The 17,052-nt window shown below is 42.2% G+C and overlaps 1 protein-coding gene across 1 annotated transcript; it reads right to left on the reverse strand.

Annotated features, from left to right (window-relative positions):
* Positions 1-7,128: 7,128 nt before the first annotated feature.
* LOC114563380 (aryl-hydrocarbon-interacting protein-like 1) lies at positions 7,129-16,925 on the reverse strand. The gene is made up of 7 exons (XM_028590235.1): positions 16,830-16,925; positions 15,431-15,610; positions 14,346-14,534; positions 13,364-13,540; positions 12,742-12,883; positions 7,249-7,820; positions 7,129-7,143 (listed from the first exon to the last, which is right to left on the reverse strand). Exons 1-7 carry the CDS (start codon positions 16,923-16,925, stop codon positions 7,129-7,131), a joined length of 1,371 nt encoding a protein of 456 aa, XP_028446036.1.
* Positions 16,926-17,052: the final 127 nt, after the last annotated feature.

The raw sequence follows: 17,052 nt of genomic DNA on the forward strand, positions 1-17,052 counted from the left end.
TATTTACTATGAGTGTTGCATTTCCTACACGGACCAAAGTTGTTGTTGCACGTAGAGAAAACCTAAATGAATAGGAAAGATGTGTGGAAACGGGCTATTTGTGAACATGTGTGCCAGCCACAATCCCACCTTTAAAGGCGCTCTCTTTCTTTTTCTTCTTTGTTTTATCACTGCAAATCAGCCACCAACAACTCGGAGCGCTTGTTTCTGGCGGACATCCAAAAATCCTGCCTCGCGTATGGTACAGTATTACGTCATGTCGCGTGTCACTTCAAACTAGACTAGACTCCGGATTCCTCCTGTGTGTGAGCCCCTGTCGCCGGTCAGTCAGGTAGTGTGAAAACAAACAACAAGACAGAAAGTTGTGTAGTGTGAATAGTACAGCGAACTGGTGACTTTGAAAGTCTTGTAGTGGGAACTTAGCTTAAAGGAACATGCCCAGCCAAGACACTGTGCTTACCAGTATCTATGTAGTCGTTCAGAGGTGTGAAGCTTTATATGTCCACAGCACAAATTGGACCGTCCTTAAGGAGAACTTTAAAAAAAAAAATGCAAAAAGGAAGAAGAAGAATATCCCCTTCAGTTTTTTTTCCTCTCCTTGAATGTGTTATCATGCATAGTGCAGGTTGTTAGAGTGAACTAGATCAGGGCTTGACAGCATAGTGCAGGTTGTCAACAAGCACCCACAACAAGCTTATTTACTTTATGAGAATGACACATCATCAGTTAAATCCATGATTTATTTAAGACAGCCAAAGTGCCCGCTAGCACGGCGCCTCTGTATGCACACATTGTGTTCCTCTAATCCTCTCAAACTGCTTGTCGCTCTCATTGCTCGCCTCTCCTGTGAGCCCCTTACACTCATACAGAACCACTTGCACTTACCGTACACACACACACACACACAGACACACACACACACACATGTATGCTGCTACATCCACACTCCCTATTTACAATGCACCCTTCCCACATTGTGCACAAGCTCCCTGCATGATCAATAACGTGCTGTGCTGCATCGCAAAAAATACACTTCAATACAAAAATGGAGATCCATTTCATCTCTTTGGCTTGTGTGATTTAGCCACACTCTGTTTTGAGCCAATTTATATTGTGGCTGAAATCGGATTTTGTTGAGGAAATCTCTGCCGATAAATATCATCATGCAGGCGTCCACTCTGGGATCTGAGCGTTCTACTGCTGTGTGCAGAGAAAGAGAAGGAAGGACCTCCAGGCGATAAGAGCTGCAAGGCTAAAGCTCTCTCTCTCTCTGCTAGGTCAATTCCAGACACTACAGGGGGGAACAAGGCACCACCATAATGTGTTCCTACACTGACATGATCCTTAATAATCCCTCTTGTCCATGTAGATTTGCAAAGAACACTAGCTATTGATTCTACATGCCTCATTTTCCCTCGCTAATGCATACTTAATTGCGTTTAGATTTACAAAAAGACGCTGAAATGGCGTTGCCCTCATCCTATCAGGGTCATAGGGTGCGTTCTGTTCTAAACATAGCACAGTCAGTGAATGCCTTAAAATGAAACTGAATCCATATTAAACAAGAGTTTAGTCTTTCTGGACTGCATTGTGTTTTTACATTCAGGGAAGGAGGTTGCATCAGGAGTGTGTGTTTGTGCATCAGGAGTGCATGTCTGTGTACCACTGTCTGTCAGTCCCTGGACAGGCTGGTGGTTTATTAGGGCTAACTGGAAGCATGGAAAAAAAAAATGGATCACAGCGCATGAACATCCATACGTTGAAACCAGTTAAAAAGGGCTTTTATGAGAGAACAAGAGGGGAAAGATGAAAAAAAAATCCATTTATTGCTTGAGGGCTGGTGGAAGAGATCTGCTTAGATGTGCCACCAAAAAATCTCAAGAAGCAGAACAAGAGGATGCCTGAAACAAGTTAAGCTGTGGCTCTGTGTGTTTCTTAGCAAATCATACCGCCTCATTCTCACAGAAAACACAGATATACAGTTAGGAATTCATCTTAAACCTTAAAATGACACTCTGATCTCACACACGAGTTTGAAACCCATGTGCTGCATTCATTACGGGCTCCGCCCCTCCAGGCACACGCCGCTTACATTTTGACACCATCCTCCTCGGCACTCGCTGCCTGTTAATTTTGATACTGTTGCTAGGGAACTGTCCCCAAGGATGCAGTTCCACAGGTTTGTGAGTTGGAAAGGTGATGTGCCGTTCATAATACAAATGCTAATAGCCTTAAGGGAAGCAAGAGTGAGCGCCCTTCTCCTCTTGTTCACTTCCACCTCCACTGAAGCCTGTTGCTTTTCAGCTGCTGAAAATAGTCATTGTCATCTGTTGAATTTATCTCCACACCAGCATCACCATCACTTAAGAATTTGTTCTGGTGAAGCTCTCACAAATCAGAACAAACAGCAGCAGCTCAGCTCATGGGTGAAAAAAAAAACCAACCATGACAAACAAAGTTTATTCATAGACATACATTTATTGGTATTCACACGTCATTAAGCATTGATGATCACACTTTTATCTCCATACTTTTGTATGTGGGTGCACAAAATGATGTAACAGGGGCCACATGTGAAAAGAAGAGGAAGAACTCCCCATAGGGCTGCCTGTCAACATTGGTTGTGTTTTATTTTTAAACAACATATCGGAGGCAGATTGAAATAAATACACTATGTGGTTATTCACAGATTGTCCCCGTGTGTCACTCTGCTGCTGTTTGACACTCATCTCCTTGACTGTGTGATCATGTGAGGTCTGATCCACGTACACGTTTCTATACTGGTAGTGGCTCCCTATATTCCCTTCACACGCTGAAGCATACCCTGCTCCCTGTGGTGTGACTGAAGCTGTGTGATTGAAGAAAAAGGCTCTCCACAGAGGCAAGAGTCACCCCAGAGGACACTGCGGTCTCTCTCCAGACTTCTGTTAACTGCATGTAGCTGGCCACCACGCTAACGATCATTACTTCCCTACCTTTGTTTTCACAACCTCCAATGTTTGCTATCATGCATCTAAGCTTGTGTGTCTCCTCTCACAGGACAGGACAATGAATCGCCTAACTTCAAACAAGGTGTTGCTAACACTTACACACACACACACACACAAATATATATATATACATACACACACTCACTCATACCTTACTGGTGAAATTAGTTTTTTTAATAACCATTAATATACCTCATTAATCATTCAAATGTTTATAGTTTAATGGTTTTGATTTTATGTTATTGTCCAAACACTTCTTGCTGTCTTTTTTCTGGAGTTTTTAATCTGTATAAAATGTTTTCTGAAGAAAGGCTTTTTACTGTAATAACAAGTGGGTTACTGGCTGCTTTCTACTCTTTGTGTACAGAAATAAAAACTTTGTATTTGGCAAACTCCTTGTCTGCCTGTGCTCTTTTTATTTTCATGTGCCTGCAGTTTGAGAACTGAATAATGAAATTTAAGTCAGAATGGTGCCAAATGCAGGCTGTTTATATTCATTTTTCTCCTTGTGTTTAGATTTGGACTTGTATGTAGCCTAATCAATAGCCTATATATATATATATATATATATATATATATATATATATATATATATATATATATATATATATATATATATATATATATATATATATATATTCCTGTTGAGACTTGAGGCTTGGCTGTTTATCACTTATCTTGTCAGTCGTTTTACTTACTGCATCTCTCCACCGTCCTTTGGCTCTGCACAGGCCAATTCCAACCCATTGGTCTATTCTGATTGAGTGCCACCATTTCCTGGCTTATCCCAGGTGACTTTGCTCCCTTGGCTGGTTCTGCTTGGGCCTGGTGCAGCACCTGATTGGCATTTGACCTTCTTTCTGCCCTTATCTCTTGCTGATCTCTTGCTCACATTATTTTGGCCTGTGCTGGTGGGCGCAGGATCGCTATCTTTATCTGTCGCTCGATTATCTTGTGCACCCCGACCGTCCTCATAAACCACGACACTCTCTATATTTTCATTATCTAACCCCTCTCCAGTCACTTTCCCACTCTCTAGATCTTTAACACTCTGCTCTGCTTTCACATCTAGGTCTTTCTCTGTTTCTGCGTCACCCACTCCCTCGGTCTCAGCAGGAGCAGTTTTCTCTGAGCTTTTCTTGTCTTCTATCTTACTGTCTGCTGTCTTCTTAGCTGTTTCAATTTTTTCTTCAGTGGCTTTTTGTGTGCATTTGACATTCTTCTTTTTTGCTGCACTCTTTGCCTTGCTCCCACCAGGCCCCCACTTCTCCTGTGTTGCATCCCAGTAAGTCTTATTCTGGTGGGCATGCATGGTGCGTACGCTCTCAGCCAGCTTTCTCAGTTCCTGGCGGACGAAGGGTTTAAACGTTGGGTCTAATTTCTCCACCATATCAAGGTCCCTCCGAGCTTCATCCTCGTTGCATAAAGCGACGTGTGCTCGTGCCCGCTGATAGACTGCCTTAAAGTTACCTATGAGAAAAGATAGTGTAAATAAATATTGACATTTAACGACCACATGAGGTAAATGGAGGTCATCGAGATCAGGTGGTCAGCAAGAATAAAACTGGAAAGCAGCATAACTAAAAGTTATAGGGAAAAATAAACAACTCCAGGAATGATGAAAGGCAGGAGACAAAGTAGATGACGAAAGTTGGAGAAAAGTAAATTTAAAGCAAAATTAAAGCATGAGAACAACCATTTCACATCAGCCTATAAATAATTCAGTCATAGCAGGAAAAAAAGAGCATGCACATAATAATCTGTTTTTTGCCCTAATTCCGAAAAAGACGATATTCTGACCAAGCTGTTTACATGGCTAATGAAAGGGAGCATTCCACTAATATTCCCGTTTAAATGTAGCCGTGCCAAACAGGATTATTTTAAAGTTTACCAACACCGGCGGACTTTTTGGACCGTGCAAACACAGCGTCCCTCTTTCATTCCTTCAACGAGCTTCTTGAAAAGGAGGCCGATGTTTACGCATATCCAAAAACCTGTTGATATCCAAGTCTTTGATCATGTTTAAAAGTAGCTGTGTTTCTCCTTATCGGGTCTCCAGCCTTGCAAACTGTTGGCTGGTTGGTTTGTGTACAGAAACCATAGCAATGCACAGAGCTGACCATAAGCCTGCGCATCACGACGCATATTCAGAATGCGCTGTATACATGTCCAAAGAATGCCTCTTACGCCGCCTTCACACTGGCTCTTGAAATCAGTTCCGTATCCAATGCGCCCCCAGTGGACGTCGTACTACGCCGTTGAAAGCGTCAGAAGCGAGTAGAAAAAAAACGGCGGAGACTAGAGCGACTCATTCTGTCAGTGTCCGAATGTCCAATTATCTATGACCTCTCATCTGAGGGCTATAGAGATATAAACAGAAAGGCTGCTGCGTGGAGAAAAGTTGCTAAAAAAAAAAGGATGTTGATATGTCAGGTCGGTTAAATGTGATATAGCGGTATAATGTCAATAGTTCGATGTCTGTTGCTTTAGCCATAGCCATGCATTGTTCTGTTTTCTCATACTCCAAAATGAATCGATTACATGACAACATATATTTATTTTTATTAAAAGTTAAGAATTCAGATTTGTTTATCAGTACCATAGCAACGCTAACTTCCACTTGGATTGTCGGATAGGAACCGTCGTACGAGTTAAACGTTTTTAACGCATCCATATGACCAACAGACAAAAAACTCTTCACACTGCATTCGTTCGCATCGGTTCGGACCCATTCGCATGCGGTCTGCGAAGCTCCATAGGAAATTAATGACATCCGGTCATTTCACAGCCGTATCTACTGTGCCAATGTGAAGGTGACGTAAAACCCGAAATAATACCGGAATATCCCACGTCTTAATCGGAAAAAGCTATATTTGGAAAAAGGCCTTATTTGGAATATCCAACCGGATATGCTGTTTACCTGAATATTGGTGTGCATGTAAACGTACTGAGTGAATTAATTTTTGACTGTGATGTCCATGGGTGGGTGCCGGGGGAGCGAAAGAGAGACTCAGCTATGCGGTTGTGAATGTTTGTTTTCTTCTATCCCCGGTAAACCGAGAGATCAAGGACTGATGCAGTGTGAAAGCAGGCGTTTGCTAAGGGCCATGCATTTGTACTAGCAACAGATCTTGATGTTTTTAAACTAAAAAATGAAGGTGTGTACTTAAAAACCGAGCATGTTTGTTTATAGTCATGTATCTATTTCTTTATCAAAATACGTCTTCTAGTCCCCCCCCCCCCCCGCCTCAAACTCTCATCTTCATACTAAAATGATGTATTACCTTTCTGCTTCTTTAGCAGCTTGTTGTTGAGCTCCACCACTTGCTGGTATTGTTTAAGCTCCATCATGCACTGGCTGAGGTTGAGAGTCAGTGGAAGACGCACTTTCTCCAGCGACTCCCAGTCCTCGTTCTGTTGATTCACCTGCTGAGTACACAGATAGGAGACAAGGTGGGTGGGAGATTTGGTGATGAGAGTGGAGGTGGTGGTGATAGATGGCAGAGGAAATGTTCAAAAGATGAAACATGAATGACAGAGTGTGACAACAGGAAAGAGATGAAGATACTGTATAAGGTAGGAATGATGAAGAGAAGGACACAGAGATGAGGTAAAGTGTAGGGGATTGTAAGAACAGGAGGAGAAATGAAGATCGGAGAGGGTGGGTAAGGTTGATGAGAAGAGAAGCTGTGTTGTGTGCAAAAGGCGTGCGGGAATTTGACAGTGAGGTGTGGCAGGAGTGAGGGAGAAAAGAAGCACAGGCGAGTGCTGTCACAGTGATATCTCTGTGCTTTTATATTTAGCCCTCTTTTCTCTGCTCTTCACTTAACTACCTACAATCCCACAGCTGCTCTTCAGTAAAAAAAAAGAAAGAAAAGAAACAATGGCAGATGATTATATTTTACGAGCCACAATCCTTTTGTAAGACTACTTTCTGGCACATTCGATCCATTCATCACGCTGAATGGAGTGGACTATTAAAATGGTCAGCATCAATCCGTCCTCCAGATCATTGTCAAGATAAAAGTTTTTTTCTTCTTCTTTTTTTCAGAAAATCCTGCCTATTACTTGTGTGCATGCTTTTAGAATAGAATAGAATATAAAACGCTTTATTATCATTGTACAGAATACAACGGAATTAAGACCACTGCTTCTGATCAGTGCAATAAAAAGAGAAAAACAGACCCAAAACAACTTCAGTAAACAAACCCAAAGAGGTACTTTTACACAACTGCGCTACATAATCAATGACACTAACCATATTTTGAAGGACGTCCACATATTCTATGGCCTCCTTGAACTTTACAGAAGCCTCTTCGAAGTTATTTTCTTTAATGAGGAAGTTTCCTTCCTTCTGCAGAAACATGACCAGTCGTAACATCTGCTGCCAGTCCTTTCCCTCTTTTTTATTGGCAGCATTTGGATTGATCTCAGAAGAGCTTGCTTCCTTATTTCCCCCGAGTTCCTCTTTATGGGCTTCAGCTTCAGCACAGAGAATGGATGGAGATTCTTCCACTTCATCTTTACTCTCTGTGGTCACATTTTCTTGTTTTCCTTTGTCTTCCACCTTGTCGTCCTCCTCTTCATCATCATCCTCCCTCTCATTGTCTTCATTTTTGTTCTCCTTTTTCTCTAGCATGTTCCAGTATTTCTCCTTCTCCTCCCAGTACTTCTCCTTCATGCGCTCTGACAGGGTTTTCAGCTCTCGACTGACAAGAGAGGCCAGAGTGATGTCAAGGTGGGCCACCATGTTGAAGTCTCTCCGGGCTTCTTTTTCATTCCACACAGCAGCATGGGCCTTGGCTCTCTTGTAGTAGCCCTTCACACAGTCTGAGAAACAGGAAAACAAAAAATAAAGAATGATAAGAGAAAAGCATGAATACAAAACTGATGTATTAATGTCCTATACCTTAATATATTGAATAATAAACCTGCTCTGTCTGCTGAAGCTGAGGTGGTAAATTGTCTGCATTTAAGACGTGTTCACCCTGAGTTTGCAAAACTATTAAAACTTCAACTAAAAAAATTAACAAAAAACAGTAAAAAAAAAAAACCTCTACAGCTCACTAATTAAAGGGATCCATCCATCTTCGTCCGCTTATCCGGTATCGGGTCGCGGGGGGAGCAGCTCCAGCAGGGGACCCCAAACTTCCCTTTCCCGAGCAACATTAACCAGCTCCGACTGGGGGATCCCGAGGCGTTCCCAGGCCAGGTTGGAGATATAATCCCTCCACCTAGTCCTGGGTCTTCCCCGAGGCCTCCTCCCAGCTGGACATGCCTGGAACACCTCCCTAGGGAGGCGCCCAGGGGGCATCCTTACCAGATGCCCGAACCACCTCAACTGGCTCCTTTCGACGCGAAGGAGCAGCGGCTCTACTCCGAGCTCCTCACGGATGACTGAGCTTCTCACCCTATCTCTAAGGGAGACGCCAGCCACCCTCCTGAGGAAACCCATTTCAGCCGCTTGTACCCTGGATCTCGTTCTTTCGGTCATGACCCAGCTTTCATGACCATAGGTGAGGGTAGGAACGAAAACTGACCGGTAGATCGAGAGCTTTGCCTTCTGGCTCAGCTCTCTTTTCGTCACAACGGTTATTAAAGGGATAATTTGGATATTTTGAAGTGGGGTCGTAGGATGTACTTATCCATAATCAGTGTATTACCTAAACTATGGATAAGTACCTCATACAACCTAGTCTCGCATTGCCAGACTTCTGTCCACAGCACTGCGGAGTAAGGTCTGGCTACACCTCACATACATTCTAGGATAGAAGAAAAAAAACGCTCTGGGTTGTTTGCATTTCTTTAAAACAATCACAATCGTCTTGGGCGGTGCTAAGTTCCGGACACAGCGACAGTGGCTCTGCAAAATGTTCTCGGGAAGGAACTTGTTTTGATGGAACATTTGCACCCCGTAAATGAAAACGCCACATACAATATGTATTGAATATTTATTTATTTACACACAATACAGTAACGTGAGCTATTTAAATTAGCTGAATACATGGTTAAACGTAATTTGCTCTTACCAGTGTATCGCCATGTGTACTTCGCCATAGCAATCCTCTCATATCGGTCCCAAAATTACCTAGTTAGATAGTAAATGCCATACACATATTCTTTTTTAAATATTTACAATCATTCGCCGAAAGAATCAAGCAGGCCTGCTTTGTTGCATGATCCAAATTTTCTTCAAAACCTGCAATTTTCAGCGTGTAGCTTGCTAGCTCAAAGTTTCTGGATGTTTCCTGAAGTGAACGGAGTTTGAGAACGGCAGCACACAGAGAGTGGATGTCAATTATCCTGGAAATGTACTTCTGTTGATCCAGACTACATACAACCCAACCTCAAACTATCCGAACTATCCCTTTAACACATTACAGTATAGTTTGTTTTACTTGTAAGAAAAGAATTTACAAAACTATAATTTTCCGTTTTATGGGCAGTTACAGTGCCTGGTCAAGAAATAGTCCGGCACATAACTTCCTATAAAACTGTGAACTGTTGTTTTTACATTTTTGTTTTTTGCACGGATAAAAACAAACTTATAACAAAATATAATGTGTTAATTAGTGAGCTTTAGAGGCAGATGTTGTTACCTTCAGAGAGAGCGAGGCTAGCTGTTTCCATGTTTCTAGTCTAGCTAGCAGCTAAGCTAACTTGCTGCTAGCTGTAGCCTTATATTTAAAGATCCAATATGTAATATGTTTACTTTAATAAATCCAAAAATGACCCCAATGTGTCATCAGATATAAAGGAAACATGCTAAGTTGAAATCCCATCTTTTCCGACAACAATGCTAATGCCAGTATTTTCTCCTTTTGAAATTTCTATTCAGTGACGGAATGTCTGTCTGTGTTTTAGCCTGTGTGTTGTTATCAACGGCCCAGTTTGACAGCCAGGCCGGGTTGCCAGATATACCTGTAAAAACATAAACCTGGTGCGCTACGGCTGTAGTACAGCAATGGAAGCAGTAAACAAACAAACGGGATCAACAGAGATAGGTTCTCCCCGACCTAAAAAACCCTGGCATGTTTCTAACAGTTGCGTGACCAGGGAAGTTACAAACCCCGGGTAAATATTGGAGATGTATTTGAAAGATTGAGACAGCTTAGAGATTGATAGGACGACGAGCTAGCTTATTTCCTCCAGAACAGGTAAGCATTAGCTTCAGGCTAATTCATCACGGCTACAAGGGATGGGCATTTTATGTCATTTCAACGTTCTTGTACTCAAATTGAATTATATAGCTAGAGTACCCAAGTTGGTTACTCGCAAAAACAAATTGAGACACAGCCAGTAAAGCGATCCCGACTGGTCCTGGCTAACGCCGCCATGCTAACACTGCTAACGTTACCCGAGGACCAGGCAAGCGGGCCAGGGCTGTTTACAACGTGTAGCCTGTTCAGTGGCCGTAGCCGACAACTGTGAGTTATTTTAAGCCAAGAGAGGGGGGCTGTAAATCGGGAAGAGAAGGCCGTGAGTTTGCAGTGTGTTTAGCTATTGCTATAATAATAATAATTAGTAATTCTAAGACAATAAAGTGTGTTGAGTCAGGTGGAGAGGACGGCAAGGTAGTTATTTTTAGCCGTTCCTACCGTAAATTCTAAGCCTAGGAAGTGTGTCTGTCCGTTGGGTGGAAAGGACGGTGAGGTTGTTGTGTTTTTAGCGGTTCCTACCGTAATTCTAAGACGAAAAAGTGTGTCTGTCAGTTGGGTACAGAGCTCCGCGTGAGCACGGGCTTCTATGACTGTCAATATAGCCAGCATCTAACGTTAGCTACTCTGCTATGCTGTGAAGTAATGTCTGGCTATGTGAGACAAGCGTCTAGCAACATTGTTGTGGATTCTCCTTCAGCACGCTTTGGAGGAGGGTCTGGCAAAGCCAGACTATGGATGCTGCAGTCTCAGCCTGGCAACCTCCGTGAACTTCGAGTCTGCGGAGGAAGGGTTGGGGGAGATGACCCTCTCCAGTATTTTTAATTTGTACTGCAGTAACTATTTTAAACACTAGCTGTCAATATTACATATTGCACCTTTAACTCACAAACATGAGAGTTGTATCAATCTTCTCACCAAATGTTGTACTATTTTTTTTTAAACACATGGATGCGCGCACACACGCACACGCACACGCACACACACACACACACACACACACACACACACACACACACACACACACACACACACACACACCAGTGATTCTCTCTGTTTCAGCAGAATAAGCTCATGTGCTTGGTTAGATACCCACTGATGGCTCAGTCTTCTCTTCCTCTGCATTTAATTTCCCTCTACGCTAAATCTTTATTCAGCCAACATTTAAACCGATTTCTTTGTTGCTTCTGGCAAAAGCCGAGACACTGCAGTGAGTCACTGTTGGGTGCTTTTCTAAAGAACTGGGTTGAAGGGATGAAACAGCAATAGAGTTAGTGACTTAAACCGAGACAGACAATATGATTTTTTATGGGTCAACACCAAGGAGAAGAATGCAAGAAAAGTGGAGAAGAAAAGGAGACAAATGTGGGAAGAGTGGGGGAAATGAGACTAAGGTAGAGATAGAAAAGGATTGGAAATGGGCAACTAAAGACACGGATAAGGAAAAGTAGAAAAAGGGAAAGGTGGAGTTATGGCAGTGTGGGATGTGACATTCTTATAAGAAGAAGGGCTGCAGCTTTGTGACCACAGCTCGTACTGGGCCAGTGGCGCTCCTGCCCATCATTTCCACGAAACAGCTTCACTCTCCTGCTCACTGAAAACAAGTTTACACCCTTCCTCCTCCTGTCACAAGCTTGAGCACAAACATTGTACAGGCACACACATTCTCAATTGTACACCTTCTCCTGCCACACACACACAGGTTTTTGGCACTATCTTTGTGGGGACCAGTCATTGAAATAATGCATTCCCTAGCCCCTTACCCTAACCTTAACCATCACAACTAAATGCCTAACCTTAACCCTTACTCTAACCCTAACCATAACCCAATTCTATCCCTGATCCTAGTTTTAATATTAACCCTCAAACAGCCCTTTAAAGTTGTGGGGTCCAGCATTTTGGCCCCACAAAGTTGTCGGGACCCCACAAGTATACTGGACTCCCGGTGTGTGGACCCCACAAATATAGTTAAACAAGAACACACATGCACACACACACATGCACGCACGCACACACCGGGCTAAAATAAAGGCTGCCTCGGTGGATCCTGTCTCTGGGTGAGGGGCATAATTCATAAGGCTTTGAAGTGGAGACTGTGTCAGCATGTGTGCTCCTCTAGGATTATATGAGTAGCCATGGGTATGACAGTACAATGCCCAAGGCTGCGCCAACTGTAAAACCCTTTGTAATGTCAACCTCAGCCCTCCCACACACTCATGCATGCAACAGCCACTGCAATAAAGCCAGCACAGGCAAGGCATCAGACCTTGACCTATTGGCTTTTTACAACATTTTGAAATTATTGTTTGTCTCAGTGTTCATTTCCAGGAATGGAGGTAACTCTGTACATACATTATTTAACTCATCACTGAACTTTTCATGTACATGATTACAAAGAACTATTTGACATTCTGGGAAATAATCGTACTGGCTTTTTTTGCTGAGAGTGAGAAAAGTACATTTTTACAACTCTCATGTCTGTCTGCTAAATATCCCCCACCCTTGCACCCCTGTAGATCTGCCCCTGTTCAGGGCCAAATAGGAGCATTAATTAGTAATCAGAATAAATTCGTACAATTGAACCAGGCGTTTACCTTTGTGTTTCTCCAGCAGTTCGGTGGTGTGCTCTATAACTTCATAATACTCCTCCAGCTCCAACATACACTGGCAGTAGTTCAACTCCAGGGGGATGATCATTCGACCCAAATTAATGTAGTCTATATCACCCGGCATCTCCTACACACACACACACACACACACACACACACAAATGGAAGAACAAGAACATGATCAGTGCTGTTGTGCTTTTTGGCATCTCTTACCCTTACTACTATCTGTAAGCCTCCAACATCAAACTTGTGAATATGTCTAAAGTTGCGACAAATCACTCTTACGGACAAAAGAATCCTCTACTACACTCTCTTATCAGATATCTCATACATAACTCTCCCTCCAGTATTCCTCCATTCTTACATCCCCCTCTCATCTTAGACAGTGCTCCACATCTCTCCCTCCTCTTTCCTTTGCCAGTCCTTCCACCCTACTGCTTGTTATCAGTGAAACAGAGCAAAACAGGAAAACAGGAATCTCCCATTGGGAAAGAGCTGGAGTTGCATGTCCCAAAAATCTAAAATCCTGAGAAAACCTCAATATTAGAAAGCCTGCACATGACTCATTTAGCTCCCTCCATCCCATCTCCAGCTCCATCCCACTCACTCTGGACTGGACTGTTTTCAGCAGCAGGACGGCCTCTTTGTACTTGCTGGCAGCCTTTCTGAATTGTCTCTGCCTGACCAGCGTATTGCCCTGCATGTGGAGAATTGGCACCTCCTGAAGCTTCTCATCCTTTTCCATCATCCACGACTCTCTTTGGTAGGACATGGGGTCTCCCACCTGGAAGCCGCAGGAGGAGGGCACAGCAGAACAAAAATGTCAATGGGAGAAAAACTCCACTGATGGAATCACAAGTTAATGCTGAATAGGTACAAAGAATAGCAGTGGTGGAAAGAAAGTACGTACATTCAATCAACATTTTTTACACCAACACCAATACATTTCAGAGGGAAATTTGTACTTTTTACTCCACTACATTTATTTGACAGTTATAGTTACTTGGATTTTACCTACAAAACATACAATCAACTTATACAACATGATGCATTATTATAGAGATTTACACTCAAAATAGTGTACGTAAGTACATTTTGCTAGTAATACTTGTTGCCTACTTTTACTCCAATTTTGAATGGCCTTGTAACAGAGTATTTCTACATTGTGGTATTGATGCCTTTACTTAAGTAAAGCATCTGCGTCCTTCTTCCACTGAAGCGTTGTCAACTTGTGTGTGTAAAAACATTGTGAAGCTTATCTGAAACAAGGAAGATTAATTTACTGCCACTACTGGACCCCCTGGTGAGTTTTAAGCTTGTTCTGGGTAACATATTATTTCAAAGCTGAATGTTTCAGGTAAAGGGGAGGGGGGCTTTACTTTTGTGTCAGTGAATTTTCAATAAATAGTGTGTAGGAGTGACTTAATTCTAGAAGAGGGCTGGATGAATAGGTAAATGTGTCTTTTTTTGTTTACAGATGCTAAACTCTGAGAAAACTGATTATTAGAGGACAGCTAATTGTTCTACACTGTCATCTTCTTGCGCAATCCAATGTGACATACAGTATTTTGCCACTGACTAGTGCTTACCTGCAGCAGCTCCATGATAAAAATGAGTGGTTGAGGAGTTCTCATTAGCTCATCCAGCTCTGGGAAACCAGTGGAGTGATAGTTGAACATGTTTCCCATGCCGCACATGTGTCTCTGACCCTCAAGGGGGTCTTTCCCTTGAGCGATTAGCCTCATTCCCTTGGACACGATGGGGTACAAGCCTGTGTGCTGCAAGATTAAGTCATCAACAAAAAAATAAACAACAAGTCTGCAATAAGACATAAAAGCACTTAATCATGCTAACCCTGTGGTACTGCCAGCCAGTAACAATCAGCCCTACAAAGAAAAGACAAGAAATGGCCACAATTTAACTTGCAAATTTGTCTCCAGAAGGAAACACACTAAAATTGCTCTGCTGTGTTATAATACTTACCATGTAGGAGGCTTCAGTAGGTTGATTTATGTGCATCATAATGAAGAGCAAAAGCTTCCCTTCCTTGCTCATGAACACTCATTAGGACCTTTTTTAGGTAGGTGTGTGTGTGTGTGTGTGTGTGTGTGTGTGTGTGTCCATGTGTTTTAAAAAAAAGAAATAGTACAACATTTTGGGAAATATGCTTGTTCTTATGGCGGAGAGTTAGATGAGAAGATTGATACGACTCATGTTTGTTGCGTTAAAGGTGCAATATGTAAATCTGACAGCATCTCTCTTTTTTTTCTCATTCTAACGAATAATTTGTGTGGAAAGCCCGCTTTTATTAAGCAACTGTAGGGCATTTGGAAATGTCAACAGATGAGCACATCAGCGCACACGGGGCAACAAGCGCACGTTAATAAGATGTTTAATCTAAAATGTTCAATGCCTTATCACGCTGATGTGCCCGAGACCGACCCGAATCCGAACATCATTTCTAAATATCTGTCCGAACCCGGCCTGGCCCATTGGGTACCGCTGGGTCCCCACGGGCTCGGTTCAGGTATCCATCCTCTAATGCTGACACAGTCTCCACTTCAAAGCCTTATGAATTATGCCTGTCACCCAGAGACAGGATCCACCGAGGCAGCCTTTATTTTAGCCAGGTGTGTGTGTTGTGTCTGTGTGAGAAGTCTGTAGTTCAACTCACAACGGCATCACACCAGAACTCAGCCACCTCTCCAATCCTCATGGAAGCCAGCAAGGTCTCCCAGACTTCCATCTTGAACATCTTTCCAACAAAAATCTCAGCCGGCCTGCCAGCCAGTCGGCTGTCATCGATGACTGTACGTTCAAAGTTGTCCAGCAGCGTCTGGAAATGGAAAACCAGCTGGGATGGAAGGAGGGAGCAGGGGACAGGAAGAGTGGAAATTAATATACAGTTGGTCCATAAATTACTTTTGGTTGTTAATTTGTTTTAAACTACAAAGTAAGAGTTTATTTGTAAAAACAGATAAAAGCCATGAATTCAATAAAACGATAGTTTGACTGATATTACCTTGACTACACAAAAAACATTTATAAAATTGAGATCTCTTATCAAAACAAACCAACACCAGTTTGATTGTGATTCTCTAGACACACAAAAAAACATGATTTATAAATAAATAAAAACAGAGATCTCTGTTTTTGTAAATGAACCCTTCAAATACTGTTTTAGTATTGCAGAATTATCTGTGGGATTGTTTTGCAGGAAGACCATGAATAATGTATGAATGCATGTGTGGGTACATACAGTATATGTATGTTTTCTTCTCTCCTTTTTGACCTTATTTTGTATAGCTGACATTGATACATTACAGAATACAATATATGGAAATTTGATATTGACAATTAACAATGTGCAGCTGCTGACAACTGTATGATGTTTATTTTTAAAGGTTGATCTGTATTTTCAAAAAAATTAATTTGACTGAATTCTGTAATGTATTTCAGTCACTTCTTACACAACACATTCATGCTGGTTTTCATCTCTTTGTGTGCATTTGAAATACTTACAATGCCTTCACCATCATGTAAAATTAAGTTGGCTCCATGTAACCTTCTATTTATAGCTTGACATATTGTGTATAATGGTATAATAACTGTGTGAGCAACTGGGAATCACCTCACCGGGGCATGCACACGCACAGGCACACACACACACACACACAGGTAAATTCATGCTGGCATTGTCATAGAAAATGTTCGTCACAGTGTACAGGCTTGGTGCCATATGGCTGGATTTGACTAGGAGCGGAAAAAAGTCGGCGACCAGCAGATCAGTGGATGAACAGAAACAGACACAGTGCCAAAAAACATGTTGCAATTTGGTTGACCAAATGTTTGCTCTGTGTGTAAGAGCCAGATACAGAATAAATTCCATGACTTAATGAATAATTCAACAGAATCTAATTGAAGTGGGCAATGCAACACAAGGCTATTAATAGACATTTTTTTGTGGAATATTACTTACACCACAATGGTAATTATGCCATACCTCACTTCCTATCACACGGATCTTGAATCTATATTATTAAAGTTATCAGATTAACTGTGTGACTTGTTACCTTTGTCCCAGGTGGTAAGTGTGGCAGCGGTCCTGAGCCTCCTGCCAGTATCTTCTTCCGGACACCTGGATGGTTGAGAAGGTACGTCTCCTCCATTGTCACTCTGCCTTGAGCAGTACCAGACAGAAAAGTGTGTTTTGGAAATTTCTTTTTTTCCTCTCTGGGTCTGTTCTTCTGGCTTTCTAATTAGCCTAGTGGAGAGAGTCTTGGCCGGTAAACTGCT

The sequence above is a fragment of the Perca flavescens genome, chromosome 10, assembly GCF_004354835.1.
Source record: "Perca flavescens isolate YP-PL-M2 chromosome 10, PFLA_1.0, whole genome shotgun sequence".
In the NCBI taxonomy this organism is placed as follows: Eukaryota; Metazoa; Chordata; class Actinopteri; order Perciformes; family Percidae; genus Perca; species Perca flavescens.